General features: G+C 39.8%; 1 protein-coding gene across 3 annotated transcripts in view; it reads right to left on the bottom strand.

Annotated features, from left to right (window-relative positions):
- The window catches only part of GFPT1 (glutamine--fructose-6-phosphate transaminase 1), a 64,535-nt gene extending 43,824 nt beyond the window's left edge, over nucleotides 1-20,711 (bottom strand). For 2 of the 3 annotated variants that reach the window (XM_006049073.3, XM_006049072.3), the window contains exons 1-4: nucleotides 20,472-20,711; nucleotides 10,093-10,200; nucleotides 7,706-7,813; nucleotides 1,885-2,010 (exon numbers count right to left, since the gene is read on the bottom strand). In XM_006049073.3, the coding sequence (XP_006049135.1) occupies nucleotides 1,885-2,010; nucleotides 7,706-7,813; nucleotides 10,093-10,200; nucleotides 20,472-20,478 (349 nt within the window). In that variant the 5' untranslated portion in view covers nucleotides 20,479-20,711. Of the gene's footprint in view, nucleotides 1-1,884; nucleotides 2,011-7,700; nucleotides 7,814-10,092; nucleotides 10,201-20,471 lie in introns of those variants that run through there. The other variant, XM_044926080.1, reaches the window with a different exon arrangement.
- Between the last annotated feature and the right edge of the window lie 955 nt (nucleotides 20,712-21,666).

Genomic DNA, 21,666 nt, shown 5'->3' on the forward strand with positions numbered 1-21,666 from the left:
CTAGCACTACCTGGGAAGCACCCCGTTTTCTAGTGTACTGAACTTTAAAAATTAAAGCTCTCACATTTTTTAAAGGCCTTTTTTACATAAAATAGAATTTCTAACTTACAGGTCTATAGAGAAACCAATCTGAACTGGACAAACTATGGATTCAACATGCAGATGAGATTTCTTCCTATGGTTATCCTGATACCCACATTCAAAAGCATCCTATAAAAAACTGCTTCAAAATCTTTCTGAAATCATAATACTGCAGCAAAACCACAAGTAAACAACTGCCTGCTGCTGCTGCTAAGTCGCTTCAGTCGTGTCCAACTCTGTGCGACCCCATAGATGGAACCCCACCAGGCTCCCCTGTCCCTGGGATTCTCTAGGCAAGAACACTGGAGTGGGTTGCCATTTCCTTCTGAAAAGTGAAAGTGAAAAGTGAAAGTGAAAAGTGAAAGTGACGTCGCTCAGTCATGTCCGACTCTTTGCAACCCCTATTAACCTGTTATTTCAAATACTGATTGAAAAACCAACAAGCATTTTTTTGCGCAACTTTTTAAAACACTATAAGTTGAAATATCAAACATGCACAGAACTGTTCCTTCACAGAAGGCAAGAAACTGCCGGCACATCACATGGGAAGCCATTCTCAGTGCTGTTGGCTATGAAAGTGGGCCTCCTCCGGGGTCTGGCTGATGTGGAAGTAAGGGCCTTGGCACAGCATGGACTGCTCGGCACAGGCTGGGGATGCTGTGGGCTGGACTGGCGACGAGGTGGTTTAAGCTGCTTTCAAGCCCACTGGCCCTGTCTAGGTTACTGATACTGTTGCTATTGCTGCTCCCACCATTAACACTGCTATAAGACTATGTGTCCCAGGAGTTATGAAAGACAGGGTTTCTACTATTCCTTTGGTGGTCTTCTTCAATGCTTTCCTTCTTCTTTTCCTGCAGCAAAGGTACTCACCCACCGCAACTGGCAGAGGGGAGTAACAAGGCCCCAGGAGAAGAGGGGACAGACAGTGAGTGCTGTGTTTCAGTGGTTGCCAAGCCCACTCCCTCAGGCCGCAGCTCTCACTGTATGGCAGTACCCCTCTCACTGTAAGTGGTACCCTTACTTCCAGCATCTGCTCCACATCTACCCTCACAGCCACTGTGAAACTCAGGCTTAGAGTCTTTATTGTTTCCACTGAAAGGAACTAGGGTTCCTTAGAGAACTGGCTGATTTCAAGTTTGGGGCAGGATTAGAAAAACCTGCAACATCTTCAACTACCAAAATAACAAAGACTACTGGACCTACTTGGATCACATCAAAAGTACTCAGGAGTCAAACTGAAGAAGCTCCCAGTGACTAAAGATGCGAAATTTTGTGCATCAATATAGATAACTACTTCAGTGTTTTGAAACAAAATATTTTAAATCCATGAATTTATAATAACGAAAAAATCTGTTCATCTTGGACCATTAGAACCACTTCATTTGAAAAATGGTAAATAAAGGGGGAAAAATTAAACATTTATCTTGCCTTTCCTAGACAATCTGTACATCTGGGCAATCAATCTGTTAACATGGAGAAGCTTCTCTTTATCAAAGTATTTAGACATAGAGAATCATGAATCATGTGAAATAACACCACAGGATGCATGCCATTAGCAAGATTTAGACTGTAGGAAACTCAATAGTACAAATAACAGAGTAAACTGCAAGGAAGAAAGGAGAGAAAAGGAGAAGTCTCTTAGAGACAAATCAATCTGCTAGGTCCTTACTTTTTAGAAACACACTCTTACATAATTACAGATTAATTGCTATGATATCCAGTTATCTGTGATATATGTATCTATGTGCTACCTACTGGCTTCCAAAATACAAACATTCCAAAGTGTGTACAATCCGTCCATACCATTATTTTTATCAGACCGCTGGGGGTGGCTATTGACAGGATTCGGTTCACCATGTGTTGCCCAACGGGTATGAGCTATTCCAAGGTGTACATCAAATTCTATATCCAAATCCATATCTTGTTGTTCTGAAGAAGATAAAATAAAAAATTCCAATATTAAATCAAACTGTAGGGATAATGCTATAAGCTGTATTTAAATTATTACAGTCTTACACCTGGAATATACAATTATTAAAACTGAAGATCAGGCTTATTCAAACAGTAATTAAAAGACTTAGAGGAGTTAATGCAGCTGAAATATTTAGGGTAAATGGTTCCAATAACAACCCCAAAAGTGTGTACAAAGAGATAAAGCAAATATGACAAAATGTTGACAACTGGTAAAAATAGATGAAGTATATGGATGATTAATGTACTATTCTTTCAATTTTTATACAAATTTGAAAATTTTCAAACTTATGATCAAAAAGAGTTAATGTGATCTTTAAAAATCTTATTTAATCCTTTCTTTGAAAAAAATTAGCATCATTTTAATTAGTATCATGTTAAGAAAAAATTCGTTTTCTCAGTTCCACACAACCTTATGACCACAATGTCTTTGGTCCCAGTGAGTGGCCTGTATCTCATACCATAAACTGCAATTATGAAGTTTCCAAAATCAAATAACAGTCCTTGAGAACAAAGCAATACTATGAAAGCATGAGGTTACAGGCTGGTGTTCCTCCTCTGTTTTAAAAAGCAGGTACTCTAATTCCTTCTCCCTATGAACTCTTTTTGCTTCTTCCAGGGGAAAGAAAGGAAAAAAAAAAAAAGTTCTAGTATATACTAAGAATGTCCCCTTTTAATTGCCTACATACAAAATTCATTTGGCCAAGGAAGCAAATAACAAAGCTTATCAAATTAGGTCGAAATTAAGAGCAAACTGCTGAGAAGTCTGAACAAGAAAGTCCATGCAGTTTAATATACAGTCTTTGTGGGTTTTATCCTGGCTAATCAAAGGTCATTCTAAAATACAAATCTGATCAAGAAACAATGCTTAAAATCCTTGAATAGACTTCCAATTACTTAAAATGTGGTTTGCATCCCTAGTTACCCATATGAACCATCCTAAACCTGGTCAGGGATTTATACGTAGATTCTCAAATTCTAACACACAACTCAAAAACTATTTTCTCACAAGATAAAGCCCCAACACCTTTTCACAATATACAAGGCCCTTCACCATTTGGCCCCCACCTACCTTTCCATCCCCTTTCCATCCTCATCTCCCAACCCTCTCCAGTCACTCCTCAAAGCTCTTAATGCACCTGTTACAAATAACAACAGCTAACATTTATGGAGAACTTATCCTGTGTGAGGTACTACAGACACCTCCTCACTCTATTCCTATCACTCTGACCATCATCTCTACACTGGACTACTAAACAGAATCCTAACTGGTGGCCCTGTGTCCAGTCTTCCTTCTGTACAATCTAGCCAAAGTGATCCACTCAAAGCAGAAGTTAGATCACGTTACTTCCTATGCAAAATGTTCCAATGGCTTCCCAACAAACAGCAAAATCCGTTGTTCTGAAGACCCTCTGTGCCCTAGCCATCAGCCTCCTCTCTAGCCTCATCTCCTGCACTCTACTCCTCGCTTACTGAGCTCTAGCCCCACTGACTTCCAGCTGCAAGCAGGCCAAGCCCACACACAATCTATGCACTCGGTGTTCCCTCCTCCTAGAATTCCCTCATACAGACAATCACATGATCTCTGCTCAAATGTCACCTCTACCATACTTGTCCTTTATGGCACTGATCTCTACCTGATATTATGTATTTATTTGTTGTCTGGCTCTCTCACTGGACGGTAAGCTCCATCTGGGCAGGGACTTTGCTTATCTTGTTCTCTGTCCTCAGGGCCTAGACAATGGCTGGTATACAACAGGTACTCAATAGATATTCATTCTGTTACTGAATCCTCACAATACAATTACATACTATTAGGTGTAACTGTCCCCATTTTATAGATGAAGAAACAGGCTCACAAGGTCACAAAACCTGCCCTAGGTCATGGCTATAGGAAGCAGAGATAGAATTTGAAGCCAAGACTGGCTGCTTCCAGAACCTAAGATTAAAACCACAGTGTACACTCTTCTGTACTATTACAACATTTGACATGTTGTCAACCTGGCTTCTACCAGAATTTAAGTTCTACAAAAAGGAGGAGCTTGTCTTATTATCTTTGAATTCTAAGCATTAAGCTACATAGAGCAGATACTCGAATTTTTGTTAGCTAGCTCAATCAATCAATGGAGAAAAATCGTCAGTGTCTTTTCTGATTTAACGGTGTTCTAAATAATTAAGGCAACCTGATAAATGACCTCCAGAAAAGTAAGGATCACCGTTTATTACTACTTAACAGGCCAATACAAGCAATGAAAACACATAATTAGCTTTTTTAGATTAAGGTTAACTGTAATTGAAAGCAGTATGTCCCCTCACATACTGGCAAGAGAAAGTACATCAGAGAAAGTAACAGGAGTCTATAAAATGAACCCATTTCAAATTCAAGGTAATTACCATATCTAGTACACTGTTGGAGAAGGCAATGACACCCCACTCCAGTGCTCTTGCCTGGAAAATCCCATGGGTGGAGGAGCCTGGTAGGCTCCAGTCCATGGGGTCGCTAAGAGTTAGGCACGACTGAGTGACTTCACTTTCACTTTTCATTTTCATGCATTGGAGAAGAAAATGGCAACCCACTCCAGCGTTCTTGTCTGGAGAATCCCAGGGATGGCGGAGCCTGCTGGGCTGCCTCTATGGGGTCGCACAGAGTCGGACACGACTGAAGTGACTTAGCAGCAACAGCAGTACACTGTTGCCAAAGGAACTTTATTTAAGGTCTAATAAGAAAAAATCATTGCTACAATACACAAATTCCCCACAAGTAGTATTTCAGGTTTTATAGATTAATCATGGCTCCAATCCTCACTGTTTCTATTCACTGTTACTCCACTCTAAAGCCATGTACCCATGTTCCTTATTAATTAAACTGAGAGCTCATTCAATTCCCCAACAGTTCATGACATCTTTTACACTCTCCTTAAGACTCAATTCTATGTAGTCCCTCAATCTCTACCTTACTCAGCTTTCTTTCACCTCATAACTGTTTAAATCAGCTTTTTTTTTGCCCTTAACCCCTACGAAGGCTAACTCCCTACCCATTCCCACCTTTCTGAGCTGGAATGCCTCAATCACTTCCTTTCTTGCATCTTCTCTCTTCCCCCTGCATTCACTCCCAAGGCTCTTTGTCCCCTAGGTACCTTTTCTCAGATGTCACCTTTCTTAATAGTCCAGACATATTTAATTTGCTGGTTATAACAAAATACCTAAATACCTACACCCAGAGAACAAATGTTAACATATTAATATAATCATTTGTGTTTTACAGCTTTAAGATATAAAATACTAAAAAAATCTTTAGTTGTCACGATCTAGGATAGCAATCCTCTTCTGCCTTTCCTCTGCTCCCAAACCTCACTGGCTTTACTGTTGACACCATCTAAAGTCAGTACCTGCTCCTCTGAGCTTCAATTTCCTCATCTGCAAATGAGGAAGATAATTTTACCTACTCCACAGTTACAATGAGGACTATACAAAAGGCAACAAATGTCAGCAAGTATTATCCAAGTTAGAAGCTACCAATAACCAGTCTAACCTTCTTTGAGATGGCTTCCTTCCCTTTTGTCTTAAGAGGTTAAACACTAACACACTGCCAATAACAAAATAAACACCACAAATATCCAAACAACACACTCCAAATTAACAAATGTTAATTTCTAGCCATTTATGCTTTAGATCTATTTAAGCCCTGAAATGTAAAAAAAAAAAAAAGCAATTGGTGCCTCCTTTATACCCTACTTCATTCCTTTCCTCCCCAAAGGAGTCACAAGAGCTTTCCCACCTGTGCCTTCAAACTTCCATTGTGCTAATACAGCTATAAATTATAGTGTTCTTCTTTTTAATAGCACAATACTGTACATACCTTTCCACAGGTTTTGTGTTTTTTTTTTTTTTTTTTCACTCCAATATTAGGTTCTCAGAAAGCAGAGCCAGATCTGGTACACACCTTCCAGAAGCTAAATATGGTCATTCACTGTCACATACAGCTTATTCTCCCATTCCCTTGCTGGTGGACACTGAAGTTGCTTCTAAACTTTGCTGCAATGCCATCTAATTGTCATGTCTCCTTGTCATAGTGTTTCTTTCGAGTACACGCCCACGAGTGGAAGTGCCTGGCCATAAGGGATAAGCATCTCCCATTTAGACAGTGTCAGACTGCTCTCCCAAGGGACTCATCAGGTACAAATTCTCCAGCTCTGTCTGCAAGTGACCATTCCAGAAAAGAGATCACTTTCCTGCAGGAGGGAACATGTTTCAATATGATGACATTCAGAGATGGTGATTCTGGTCACTATCTTCCTTTCCAGCCTGCCATACTCACTGACCAACAATGCAGCTTTGAAAGCTATCTACCATTCCATCAAACTTGCCTTCCCTATTCTTACTTTGACCCAAGCTAATATACTCAGAAGGTCCTCCCTCTCACCTTCACTGCCCCAATATAATTAGCAGCCAATCCTTACCTATACTTAGCCTCCCCAACTTGTGGGAACTAGCTCTCCTCTGAATCTTAAACCAATCCGTTTGTTCTCTCCTATAAAACCTACTATATTCAACCTGGCAAACAGGATGCAGTACACACAGTAGACCAAATATTTATAACCAAGTTTTTGAAGTGTAGCTGTTTGGGTGTCTGCTTTATTCCAAGCTAATCTTATCCATAACAGATTCAAAATAAATACTGTCATAATTTGTTGAACAAGTACAGTTGACCCTTGAACAACACAGGGGGTTAGGGGTGCTGACTCACTGAGCAGTCAAAAACCTACATGTAACTTATAGCCAGCTTCTGGATCCAAGGTTCCACATCCACAGGTTTAATCAACCATGGATGGTGTAGCAGTGTAGTATTAACTACAGGAAAAAAAAAATCTCCATATAAATGAACCTGCACAGTTCATAGCCATGTTGTTCAAGCATCAATTGTACCATGAAGCTGAATGTCTGGCTTATGCAAAAACTAAAGATGAGTAAATCCACTGTTCTCCTCTTTCACCTGTACCCCTTTACAATGATAACGATGGCATCCATTTCAGCAGGTATATAAACAACCTACTGTTTCCTGGGTTTTGTGGAGGATTTTTTTATATGTTTTTTCAATCAATTTACTTCAAAGTATTTGCTTTGTTTTCAAGTTTTCTATGAAAAAATAAAATGTATAAACATAAAATAATGAATAAATACTGTAAAGTACACTCTGTATGATGGAATATGTATCTCTGGCAACTACTTTATGCTCGGGGAGTAAGAAAATCACGAGGTAAAAATATGATAGTTACCTGATTATATCAGACCTACTAAAAGGTGCAACATCCAGACTGATGATATATCCAAACTCAGCATTTTAGTCCAAAGTGAAGACAAGCACCAAGTGAAGCCACATGAGTAAGGGCACTACTAAAAATACCTTTTGTCTTATGAAAGGCCCTTCCTCAGGAATGATGGCTATTTCCCTCCCCAGTTAATACTATTTCTGCAACAAAGGTACATTAAAAGCAGTACAAACAGTATCAAAACTACTTTTCTTCCCTCCCTTCAACTTTAAGAATCACCATTCTTAAAATGGGCCCAAAAATATGGGAGGAAAAATAATTTGGTAAGGAAGGGAGAAGGAAGAAAAGAGGAGGGGGGACAAAAAACAAACTAAGTACATTACTGTGAACTTCTTCATCCAGTGCCTTAACTTTTCCTTTCTTCTTAATGAGCTGGATTTTGCAGGCATTGGCTTCCCAATCTTTATCATTGCCTCCGTCAATTCCCACACCTGAATCATCCAGAGGTGGAAAAGCAAGATTTAGAAATTGGCTACTACTTAGAAACTATGACTGAAAGGCAGAACTTATAAGTGAAAAATACATTTTTTTCATCTAATTAATTCATTTACTTTTCAATTCAAAATTTACTGAAAACGTACTATATGTCAAGAACCATGATAGCCACTAGAGATAAAAATGAAGAAAATTCAGTTCCTGTTCTCAAATTTCTCAACAGTCTATTGAGAAGACAGACAAGGAAAAAATAATTACCATACAGTGTGGTTTTAATATAATAAAAGTTATGTGACTAGAATAAAAGTGCTACAGTTTGCAACTGCAGCACAATGGAGATACAGAGAAGACTGGCACCACCTCAGAAGCAGGGTAAGGAAGGGATGTCAGGACACACAGCTCTCAAGATTCTACTAAAGTTCCTACAGAATTTGAAAAAGTTACTCTAGAGGTACTAGAAAACCACTGAGTTGTTTCAAGCAGAGAAATGACACGGCAAAGAAGTTTAGAAAACTCTCTTCGAAAACAGTGTAAAAACTGGAGGAGAGAAACAGGGAAGAAGAAACCTGCTGTCAGAAGTTACAGCTACAGCAAAGGAAAAATGAGGAAGGCCTGAGCTACACAATGGTCATGAAGTGATGGGTGTACTGAAAAGCAGAACTGACTGAAGGTAACGAGAGAAAGCACCTCCCAGGCTCAAAGGACTTGCTTAATGACTGGCTGTTGGTAAAAGGGAGAGAGAAAGGAGAGAGTGAGACACGGATGAGAACTGGAATGTATTCAGTTCAATTCTGAACATGCAAAGTTTACAATATCGTGGTTTGTCCAGGGAAAAATTTCTAAGAAGTAGCCGGAAAAACAGGTGTGCAACATGGGAAATACATATGGATTGTAAGTCACCAACATACAGGAGGCTGATGAAGTCAGAGCTCACGCACAAAGATATAAAATAAGGAAAGAGGACTCAGGAAAACACTGAGTAAGCCAAAAAGTTCATTCGGGTTTTTCCACAGGATGTTATGGAAAAACCCAAATGAACTTTTTGGCCAACCCAATATCTTGAGGAACATTAAAATAAGTAATAGGTGAAAGAAAAGCAGCCTCCAAAGCAGACAAAAAAGAAATAATCAGCAAGTTAGGAAGAGAATGAGAAGATATGTTGTCAGAGGTGAAGGAGAGAGAGAATTTGAAGAACAAAGAGTTGAGGAATTGACTTTCCATTAGCTGAGGAAGAGTCAAGGAAGATAAATGCCCATTACATAGGGCAATGTTGAGTGTAAAGAGTTAATATGGTAGGCCCAAGACCACTATCTTAGAAAGGCTTGCTTGCAAAGCTGGCCCTTGGCTGGCATCTGTGAACTTGAATTTCAAGGGGGTTCCCACCAGGTTAACTGATTAAGAATGGCTTACTGCACCTATACCATTGGAGCAAACAATGTGGCTTATGCTGAACATCCACTTCCCTTCTAAGAGCCTGCAATGTTGGTACATGTTAGGCACCAGGTATCTACATGACCAGCCCACAGTGACAATCTTGAGCACAGAGTTAGTAATGAGCTTCCCTGGTACACATTTTACACATGTTGTCCAACTCGCTGGGGGAATCAAGCACGTGTGGGGACTCCACAGGGAGAGAATTCTGAAGCTTATGCCTGGCTTCCTCCAGACTTCACCCCACGCACCTTTTCTCTTTGTTAATTTTGCTTTTTATTCTTTTGCTATAATAAACTATAGCCATGAGTACAATTATATGCTGAATGCTCTGAGGGAATCAGTGAAACTGGAGATGGTCTTGGGAACCCCAATATGATTAAGGGAAGGAGTTGGAGTAGAACATAAAGTTGACAAAAAGTTATTTTTCTTTGCTTTGTCATTTATGTAAGACAGAATCTTGGGCAAGATCACAGGCCAGAAGCATGGAATCCATGGAGAAAAAGAAATTAAAAGATATAGGAAAGAAAAAAAAATTTAGAGAGTAAAGCCTTCAAAAACTCTGTTCTATAATGAAAATGGCCCCAGTAACTTGTTTTTACAGTAACATTTTTAGCACAAGAAGAGACCCATAAGAAGCAATTCTCTACATAAATGGTAATGTTGTTGAAACTGAATGAACAAACCCTTTAAATATGATAAAAAACAAAAATTCTTCAGATTTTAGATTTACCAGAAACAACAAAATGGATATTATAAAAAGTCTAGGAACCGAAAACAAAAAACCCTTTTTATTGAGAGTCAAGAATCATGCAACACCCGTAATATTTTTTAAAGGAAATACCAGCAGAATCGTATCCTCTGTACTCCAGTCGCTGAAGGCCTTTGATTAGCGTCTCCAAAATTTCTCGTCTTGTGCGAGGAACATGGTAGTTTAAGTAAGCAAATATACCTGCAAATAAACAAATTTAATTAATAGAAAATTCTGACTAGAGAATCAAAATTGGCATAGTTATGACCAAAACCCTAATTTGCATAATAATGTATAAGATGTGCAAAAAAGGTGAAGCTTGAGTCCATCTTTGAAAACAAAAGAAATCTTCACTTCAAACTGTTCAAAGGCAGTGAAACTTTTTCCAAGGGGAGATTCTTATACATATAAAAAAGACTGAAGCAAATATGTCAAAACAAATGTTTAGTTTTTCAAAGAAGTTTATAAGACTGGTGACTTACCTTCATCATTGACATTTTATCAACTAAAATTTATTTTTCAAAATTAACCAACAAATTTGGGATTTATGTTCTATACACTGAGCATTATTTTTAAAGGAAAACATTTTCTGAACTAAATATTTTAAGCAACATAGGTACCCTACAAAACTTACATAGAATAATTTTTCTTACTTTCAATGACCATGCTATCAACACATTTATGAATAAATAACTTATAAATAACAACGATGTGAAGAATACTCACAATCTAAATCATTTAATCATAGAGAAAAAGGCTAAAAAAATATGTAATCATCATAGAAGCAATGGTTTCTCACTTGTTCACCAGATTCTAGTAAAGGACAAATAACTGTAACACATATTAATAACTCCTGAGAATTCTCACTCTTGAGAACCAATCAAGACAGCATATTAAAAAGCAGAGACATTACTTTGCCAACAAAGGTCCATCTAGTCAAAGCTATGGTTTTTCCAGTAGTCATGTATGGACGTAAGAGTTGGACTATAAAGAAAGCTGAGCACCGAAGAATTGATGCTTTCGAACTGTGGTGTTGGAAAAGACTCTTGAGAGTCCCTTGGACTGCAAGGAGATCTAACCAGTTCATCCTAAAGGAAATCAGTCCTGAATATTCATTGGAAGGACTGATGTTGAAGCTGAAACTCCAATACTTTGGCCACCTGATGCAAAGAACTGACTCATTTGAAAAGACCCTGAAGCTGGAAAGATAGAAGGCAGGAGGTAAAGGGGATGACAGAGGATGACATGGTTGGATGGCATCACCAACTCGATGGACATGATTTTGAGTAGGCTTCAGGAGATGGTGATGGACAGGGAAGCCTAGCATGCTGCAGTCCATGGGGTCGCAAAGAGTCGGACACGACTGAGTGACTGAACCTGAACTGAGAATTCACAGAAAAGGAGCAATCATTTCGAAAAGCAAAACTATAAATAGAGACTTGTACAACATAAACTGATCCAGCAAAGTAAAGTGGCAACAGAACACAGGTTAAGGAAATCCACATTTTAGGAACAGCAGCATGAAAATATTCTGAGGTCTTCCATGATTGTGCTTTGGCCAGCAAGAATATAGCTTAAATGTATAAAAACTGAAAAATCAAACTATCAGATCAGATCAGTCGCTCAGTCGTGTCTGACTCTTTGCAACCTCATGAATCGCAGCACGCCAGGCCTCCCTGTCCATCACCAACTCCCAGAGTTCACTCAAACTCACGTCCATTGAGTCAGTGATGCCATCCAGCCATCTCATCCTCTGTCGTCCCCTTCTCCTCCTGCCCCCAATCCCTCCCAGCATCAGAGTCTTTTCCAATGAGTCAACTCTTCGCATGAGGTGGCCAAAGTATTGGAGTTTCAGCTTTAGCATCATTCCTTCCAAAGAACACCCAGGGCTGATCTCCTTCAGAATGGACTGGTTGGATCTCCTTGCAGTCCAAGGGACTCTCAAGAGTCTTCTCCAACACCACAGTTCAAAAGAATCAATTCTTCGGCGCTCAGCTTTCTTCACAGTCCAACTCTCACATCCATACATGACCAATGGAAAAACCATAGCCTTGACTAGATGAACCTTTGTTGGCAAAGTAATGTCTCTGCTCTTCAGCATGCTATCTAGGTTGGCCATAACTTTTCTTCCAAGGAGTAAGCGTCTTTTAATTTCATGGCCGCAGTCACCATCTGCAGTGATTTTGGAGCCCCCAAAACTAAAGTCTGACACTGTTTCCAGTGTATCCCCATCTATTTCCCATGAAGTGATGGGACCAGATGCCATGATCTTCGTTTTCTGAATGTTGAGCTTTAAGCCAACTTTTTCACTCTCCAAAAGCCTTAATGAAGTCCAAATCCCAATAATGCAACACATTCAGAAAAATTCACTACTAAATCAGCTTTCCCTTAAGAAATGTAATTCCTTCCCTGGCGTTCCAGTGATTAAGACTCTGCACTTCTAATGAAGGATGTGTGGGCTCGATCCATGGTTGGGGAACTAAGATCCTATGTGCAGTGAAACATGGCCAAAATTTTTTTACAAATAAAAATAAAAGAAATATAATTCCTTTTTCCTGAGATTTATTTTTTTATTGAGGTAATACTGAGGCATTTCTTTCTACCTCAATATAATTTATGAGGTATTTATTTTTTTATTGAGGTAATAAGTTGCATGTATATAACATTATCAGAGAAGGAAATGGCAACCACTCCAGTACTCTTGCCTGGAAAATTCCATGGATGGAGGAGCCTGGTAGGCTACAGTCCATGTGGTCACAGAGAGTCGGACATGACTGAGCAACATCACTTTCTTTCTATAGTTCCTTTTGGAGAAGGAAATGGCAACACCCCCCCACCCCCCCCCACCCCCACACACACTCCACAGTGTTCTTGCCTGGAGAATCCCATGGACAGAGGGGCCTGGTGGGCTGCAGTCTATGGGGTTGAAAAGAGTCAGACATGACTAAGCAACTAACACACACACACATACAACATTATATTTCTACTTCTGTATACCTTATATACTCTGTTCTGTGTTTCTACATTCTTGTTTTTGTTTGGTTTGTTCACTTAAAGACATGCAATTCTGATGGTAAAAAAATAATACATTCATAGAATTAAAGATGAAATATAATAATCAAATACCAATTTTTAAAACAATTTAAATGTTAATGACAAAAACGTTTTTAAGACAAGTTATAGAGAGACTCAATACATTTTTTAAAAGAAAATTCACAGTGATGTCATACTAAATTCACTAATTTCAACACATGTAATTCAACAACATTCAACTTTGATATTTTTCCTAACTTCAATCTCCCTGGTTTACATTGTTTCATTGTATGGATCCTGAGATCCTGAGTACAATTTTATAGAAATATATATAGAATAGAAATATTCTCTAAACCAATACCCCTCTCCAAACAAACAAGGTTTTTATTTATTTGGCTGCGCCAGGTCTTAGATGCAGCACACAGGACCTCTGACCTTCACTGCAGCATGCAGGACTTTAGTTACCCAACCTGAGATCGAACCTGCGCGCCCGGCAATGGAAGCACAGAGTGTTAACCACTGGAACGCCAGGGAAGTTTCACATAAGTATGTATTTTTTTATATTGTCTGTTGATTCCCTATTAGCAATACTAAGATTCATCGCAGCTTTACGGTAAAGACAACTATATCGCTTAGCCTATGATACTCTCAAAGTATTCTCATAACAATTTATAGGCCTTTAGATACTGACAACACTGATTTCAAGACATTCATATTTTCTTTCTTTGTGGTCCATATAAAAATGGTACATTTCCCAATAAATGGCATCTTATATTCAATGAAATACCATTTATCAATTCCAATTCAAAACCTGCCTTTCTCTCAAGAGAGGAAGCACTACTATTACCAATAATCATTACTGTCTTGTTTTGGTTCACTATTGGAACAAAGTAAAAAAGAAGAGGTAGAATAGAGGAAGTAGTAGGAGCGATATTTCTCCTTGCATAACTAGGCAGAAACTAAGAGGATTAAAAGGACGACACACATAGAAAAATTCTCTAAGATCAAAGTATCATAGCTGGGAGAAGAAAGTTAGTTATCCAGCATTAGGAAAATGAAAGATAAAGAGGACAAATCTGTTGATTTACACACCAGCCCCTTGAGAGCACAGCTGGCCCACTTGTTCGGGTTAGGGGGTTATCTGTAATCTTGGGGAAAACAGAACCGCAAACAATTGCCAATTGGGCATGCAGAGCATATTTACAGCCGTTTACAGGGTAGGTATTCATAACTCAAAGTGACAGAGTAGCAATCCCTACTTCAGGTCTTTGGTATTTGTCTTGTCAAACCTCACAATAAACAGTTCTGCTTAAGGTAACTACAAAAGCCTAAAAACCAACTCTTCACAGCTCTTCAGTAATTGTTCCAATGCCACTAACAGTAGTAGCTATATGGAGCACAGGAGATTTTCTACTGCCAAGTCGGCTTGTGTTTCCAAAGTGAAAATTTCTTGTTAATGTAATATACCTGGAATAAATATATCCCTAACTGAAGCAAGAGGCTGCACCTACAGGCATCATTCTCAGAAAATGGCAACTTAAATTCAGTGACATAAAAGCACTTATAAGCGCCTTACTTAACAAGATATTCAGACACGACCTAGATCGTAGACTTGACACACCTGGTTAAAAGCAATCTAGTTATAGGCAAAGACTGTTCAATTGTACTGAAATGAAAACAATGCAATTTAGCTGACCAATCACATTATTAATGTTTCTATGTCTGGTTTAATTTAGGTTCTTATGAACAAAAAATTTTACTTTATATGAGGTATTATTAACTTGCAATATTGTATTAGTTTCAGGAAGAAATTTTGCTCTTCTGTATTTTCTCACTTTGACAGCTTCAATATTCTGATGAGAACCTAAACATCAGGTTTATCAGTATTAAGAGTTCAAATTCCTTCTCCAAATTTTATATTTTCTGAAACAATCCATCCACAATGTCATTTGTTTCCTTTTTAAAATTCTTCTTATAACAACTTACAAATTATCACTAAAGATTCAAATTACACAAATCCTACACAATAAATTGTGAAAAATCTCTTTTCCACCTCCATACAGGAGATAACTACCATTAACCCCACACATACTGCACCAAACCTTCAGGTATGAATTTTTCTACATACATAAACTCAGATGTATATGGTCTTAGAGGTTTTTCTAAAAGCATATGCATGTGATAATACACATATTGTTCTGTATTTTTCTCTTAAGATGTTGGAGATCTTTTTATGTTAGTACAACACATCCACCCCAGTCTATTTAATGGCTGCATAATAATAGTAGTTCATAATAGACTTCTCATTTTTTACCCAGCCATTTACCTATTGAGGCTTTCCTAACTCTTTGTAATTATAAACAATTCTGCAATTAAAGTTATACACAACTGGACACTTGCCATAAAACACAGCAATACTACAATTGTGCAGGCACATTCTATAGGTAAGATTCCTCTAAAAGAGGAAATATTTGAGAGAACATTTTCTACAACCCCAAAATCACAAAGAAAAAATTATATGGAGTGACACAAGAGAAATTTCCATTTTTTATTTGTTAACTGTTCAAAATCTTTTTCCTAGTTAGAAAATGCTGGTTGAATCGTCCCCTACTTTGTTGTAAATACTTGTGGCCACTGGACGGAGCTCCAAAACACTTCTCTCTTGCATATTTAACACCCTGGAACTCAAAGCCGTGTTTAAACCCTGACATCGCTAATTATACACTCCCTCACAGTCTACCTTTGTCATCATCTTTCCTGAGAAAAAGCATGCATTCCTTGCTTACACACATTCCAACATTCCATCTCTCCTGCTTCTCTCTGATCAATCACATCAGACCACAGTTTTTCATCATCTTGCCAAGTCAGCCCCTCTGGGCCCATTATGCTCTCACCTGTGTCCCTGAGCACTCCTACAGTGAAATCCATCCATTTCAGGTCATCCATCCATCTGAGGTCTACTTTCCTAGAGACCCTCCCAACTGCTGACCAGTTCTGCTAACTCACTGTTTGTCTAACTTTCAAATCACCCCCAGATATTATGCTAAAGTCTAGAATCTAGACTAACTCTTAAATCCTCATTTCTCTCTTTCCAGCTTCTTTCTCATTTCTGGTAGATTCTTTGTAGAACTGAAGCCTTCCTCTTCATCTTAAGGGTATAATACTCTATAAACTCTCTTATCCTTCCTTATAAACTCAAAATAGAGAAAGATATTCTACACACTATTCTGTGAACCAACCTCTCCTACTTGAACAAACCTCTCCTACTTGTAAGTCTTGATAAGTGAGTCCTTGATTTTATAAATACAGAACTTTTTGTTAACATCCAAAATATTATGAGGATCCTACACAACAGTTCAGTTCAGTAGCTCAGTTGTGTCTGACTCTGCAACCCCATGGACTGCAGCACACCAGGCATCCCTGTCCTACACAACAGTGGGTTGAATTTTCATTATCTAATGATCTAGCTCAACTTTCAGTTAATTTAGAGACAATGCTTAGGGTATGAATCAACCAGTTAACACCTGGTTTTAACTTCACAGCTTACATGTTGGAAATCAACTTTTCAACTCTACCAGGGACTTCAGTTTCACGATATTGTCTCTCTTGTTGGTATACATGCTCTCTTCCTGAACACAAACTTAAATTCTTCTACCTTCGTATGTGTAACTTCTCTAATGATTTCTTTATAGCCAAATGCAATTAATCTCTCTCTGCAGTATTAAACATGAATGACCTTTTTCTACTCTTACAGACTTTCTACTAAGGCAATATATCACTTTGGAACGTCTGTGCCTCTAACTACTATTCTTTGGCCTCTTTTCCTGGTACTTCAATTTCTTCTTTCAAACCCACTGGTAGTGCTTCTTAATTCATTATTTCTGACTTCATACACTGTTCGGTAAAATGTGTCATCAGTGGCGTCTCTCACAATGCACTAGTTCTTTACCAGCTGGCAGCAGTCCTCACCAAGAGTCCTATCCTGTCATCTGGAACATTCCTGGCCTAACCTAGTCTCTGAATTTCTATTCATTTCACTCGCAATCTAAAACATGGCAATGAACAATGACTGTGTTATTATCACCCACACCTGTTGCAAGTGTATTTACTGTTCCTTTCAATCAGACAGCAATTCCTTGAAGGCAATTCCCTTGTTCTAGTCGTCTCTCCTAAGGGCAGAGTGCCAAGTACAAAGAGATAACTTAAAATTTCTTTTCTTTTACCAATATTTTGTTATTGAAGTATATAGTTGCTTTATAATGGTGTGTTAATTTCTGATGTACATCAAAGTGACTCAGTTATACATACATACATATCAAATACCTTCTAGTACTTTCTAGGCACCTAAAATGTACAGTCAAAAATTCTCAAACCACAGAAAGAGAACACTATATTGCAGGATGCTAAGTAGGCATACAGTAAAAGAAAGTCTCCATAATTAAAGGTTTAAGAAATACTGGGTTAAACAAAGTTAACAGTTTTATTTGTAGAACTTCCTAAAAACTTTAAACTTGCTAATTGAGAATCTCCAAAAGCAGAATTATCCAAACTTATCTGTTACAAAACTCCCACCTTATACTGCTCATTACCAGAACCTGTTAACTTTTCCTTTTCCAGGGAACACAACTGAGAAAATGCTCATTAAGCGATAATTCTTTTCTTTCACATCTACTTCCTACTCGGTATGTTTAAGAATATGGCACTATAACTAATTTTATGATTTATCATAGAAGCCAGTCTCAGCATCACTTAAATAGCCCCACAGCCATTACACAGTATAATTATAAAACAATTTTAAAGGATTCATTTCAGAATATTTTTTAATTGCGGCTCTCTAACTGCTTTTAAATACGATCTCATCTACGAAAATGTCACTTATATATACCACTGGAGCAAAAACGTATAATCCCATATTTATTAAAAAAAAAAAAAAAACGCAGCAAAATCTGTTAAGAGCTGTGTGAAGTTTAAGTGAATTGACTCTCTCACTGAAGCCAAAGGTAAAACAGATTATAAAAGGACAAAGTGCATTCCGAAGAATCAAGAATAAGAGGAAGACAAAGGTTCTTAATGCTTATTAGCACATGAAATGTTCCAATAAATCCTGCAATTAAAAAACTAAAAAAAAAAGGCCAGTTCAGTATTGTTTAAATTTGCTTCTCAAGTTTATTTGACCATAAAATCTTTTTTCCCCTCAGTAACACTTACTAACATCCCAATACAATCTGATAAATAACAGTTTTACCAGTATTTCTGATTGGAAAAAGCTGTCAAAAAAGAATTGCTACCCTCATTCTTCTGTTTCAATATTCTGCAATGTTGAAATCAAATAATCTTTTAGAAAACCTTTAACAAGCAGCAGGTATTCACAAAGTAAACCTCTAAATTTTCCCATCTAATCTCATCCCCACTCAGTTCCTCTGCCTAGAAATTTTATTTTAATAATTAATAAGTGGGAAGAAAACAAAGACAAATCTTGTCTTAACAGTTAACTTTCAGAACCATACACCAAAGAGGAGATAAATTCTGGATATTCCTGGAATCATGTAAAACTCTGATCCAGGTTAAGAGCAGGACCTTCGAAATGCCTCAAATACTAGTTCTTTATTTCTTGCTCCATCACCTGTTTCCTCAGTAGTAAAACACGGTGGAATGGGGATGCTGGCTGTGTGAAAATGTCTAACATTTAATCTCCACCCTAAAATCTGAACCTCCACTCTTATCTGAACGTTTTCTAAACCAGAGCTTATGTTTTCTTTTATAGTAATCTATTTTTTACTTCCTTTTTCCTGGAACAAGATAAGAAATGATCTGCAACCAGAAAGCCAGGTACTTGACTAGGTGAATGCTTCATCACTTAGTAACACTTAATTACCAAACCAAGCACCCTGGGGGCCCCCTTTAGTTTGGGGGCCAGCTCCAAACTAAATTATGTCTTTCGGAAAACCATTCTGCTACCCTGAGACACAGCAAAAGTATAACTGATTCTAAAGTCCACTCTTCCAAATAATTTCAGCAAGCTATTTATAGTTGTTTGTTTTTTGTGCAGTTTTTTTAGTCTACTCTAAATTTAAATCTGCTCTTCATTTTAGAAGCTGAAATTAGCATTAAGTTAAATACAAGAAAAATAGACACTAATCAGCACCAGCTACCTCCTGCTCAGTTCTTCTTGAAAAGGGCTACAAAGAATAACTTTCCCAGGTAGCTTCAATTCTATTGGAATCATAATTCCCTTAAAAGGTGTTTATCTTCCAGGGGTAAGGTCGTTGTAAATTTCAATAAGGAAGGTAAGAATTCAATTCTTTTTGTTTACAATAGCCAAGTTAGTACCAATTTTAGAGCATATTAGTCATTTCCGATATAATTCTGACAATTCCTTTCGAACTCACTGTGCGTGCGTGCTAAGTCACTTCAGTCGTGTCCGACTCTGCGACCCTACAAACTGTAGCCCGCCAGGCTCCTCTGTCCTTTGTATTCTCCAGGCAAGAATACTAGAGTGGGTTGCCATACCCTCCTCCTGGGGAATCTTCCCGACCCAGGGTACGATCCTGCGTCTCCTTACATCTCCTGCATTGGCCGGTCGTTTCTTTACCACTAGCGCCACCTGGGAAGCCCCTTTTAATTCACAACACTTTCAGGTTACTATTAAAATGACTAAGTCTCAAATCATGTAATAGAAGAGCCTAACTTCAGGTTTTAGCTGTTCTAGGTAACAGATTCATTAAATGTAGGCCAATATTTCTCATAAGTAAGTGTTTCAAATGGAAGCACACTCAAGGGATAAATGAAGTACGATCTCTCACCACAGCCACTTCCGGGCCCATTCGCAAAAGTATTGATCAGCATTGGGTTCTGCAGAGTCGGGGGCAGGGGGCGGGGCGGGGGGGGTGGGGGTAGGCAGGAAGTAAGATCATGCGTAATGTCTTTATCGTAGTTCTAGTTATAGTTCTATTTTCTGCTGGGCGTGCCCGAAAGAAAGAAACTAAAATTAAGTATTTTTTAAAGGATAAATCCTAGAAACATGCGAGATAAATTCAAGAGACCTCACCTGATGTTCCACAGGTTGCCTCACTCACCTGGACTCTTTTGAATTCACTCCCCTCCACACCTCAGTTCCCTCTGCCCTCGCCCCTTTTCCAATACAAGACACTGCTTTTCCCTCCTATTTCTCTTCTTTTCGCAAAGCCTCATTCAGCCCCCCAGATCCCCTCTAGGGCCCGCCCTCCTCTCAGGTGCCCTCCCAGGTCCACCCCCCCCAACACTCCAGCTCCCCTTCCCCCAGCAGCCTCAGCCACCGCGGGACGCCCCCGGCCCAACACCCAGATTTCGCACCCTCCACACTCCCACTCCCGCTCCCGCCGGCGCCACCGGCCTCAACGGCGCCCGCACGGCACCCCAGCACCGGCCCGCAACACGCCCCCCGCCCGCGGCCCCCTTACCACACATGCTGCAGGAGGCACGGTTGGCAAGGCGAATGGCGAGCGGCTGGCGAGTCCGGGAGCGTACACGAGCCTGTAGAGCAACCCGCGAGCTTGGGGACCAAGGGGGCGCCGACACGACTCCCTCAGGGGATGCGACGGCGGAGGCAACGACAGCGGTCTCGGCCTCCCGGGCTTGCCAGCAACTGCCGCCGGGCCCCGCCCCCCGGCGCGCACCGCGCCGCCGCCGCCACCGCCCGCAGGTCCCATTGGGCCGCGCCCGCGCCGCTCACGCGCAGGTCCCGCCTCCTAGCGCCGCCCCGCCCCGCCCCGCCCCCGAGCCCACGCAGGCCCTGGCCTGCTGGCGGCGGAGACGTGGCATCGGTTCGTGGCCGTATCCGCTTGAGGTTCCTGGAGACGCCCGCCCCGGGGGCGAGCAGCGCTAGGCACTGCCCTGCGGGGAATAAGGAACACGGCGGCTGGCAGGGAACGACGAAAGGATCAGTAAAGAGGATGGACTTGTTAGCAAAGCAAATAGCGTGCGTTGTCCGCCTCGTGCAGCCCAAGGCCCCAAGCCCCAGCACCCCATCGAGCGGAGGAGGAGGAGGAAGAGAACAGGCGGCCTTATCCTGGGGGACCAACAAGTCAGGAAGGGAAAAGGACAGAAGATTGATGAGAAATTGCACAGGATTGAGTGAGGGGAGGGGAGAAAGGCAGTATTCAGGTTCGGCCAGTCTTTCTGGTGACAGGAGATTCAGGTCCCAGCTTAAGCTCTAAGTCATACGCGTGGCCTCTAAAACCTCTGCTCCCCATACCCACCGCATAACCCCCGTTTTTTGCAGAGGCGGAGGGGCTGACTGTAAGGTTCAACTATCCAATACTATGCGCTCGGGCTTAAGAAACTCTGCTGGCCCAGACTTCGGATGGCCAACAGGAGAGGAGGAGTGTAGGAATTGCCTAGATTTGACAGCCTTAGCTTGGGCTCATGAATGATTAATTCTATGAATTAATGCACCATTCCTGCCAAGAGAGACTTAATCAGAGAGAGACGATGTTTCTGAAAATTTACTACCTGAGCATTTGCTTTAAGAAGATTTAAATGCTATCTTTAATCAAACGTAGAGTGCTATCATAACTCAATTAATGGCCAAGACTAGAATCAAGTAAAATTTGTGTTATATACAGAATACCACATGATCTTCTGACTCCACGTCTC

Source organism: Bubalus bubalis, chromosome 12, assembly GCF_019923935.1.
Source record: "Bubalus bubalis isolate 160015118507 breed Murrah chromosome 12, NDDB_SH_1, whole genome shotgun sequence".
NCBI classification, from domain to species: Eukaryota; Metazoa; Chordata; class Mammalia; order Artiodactyla; family Bovidae; genus Bubalus; species Bubalus bubalis.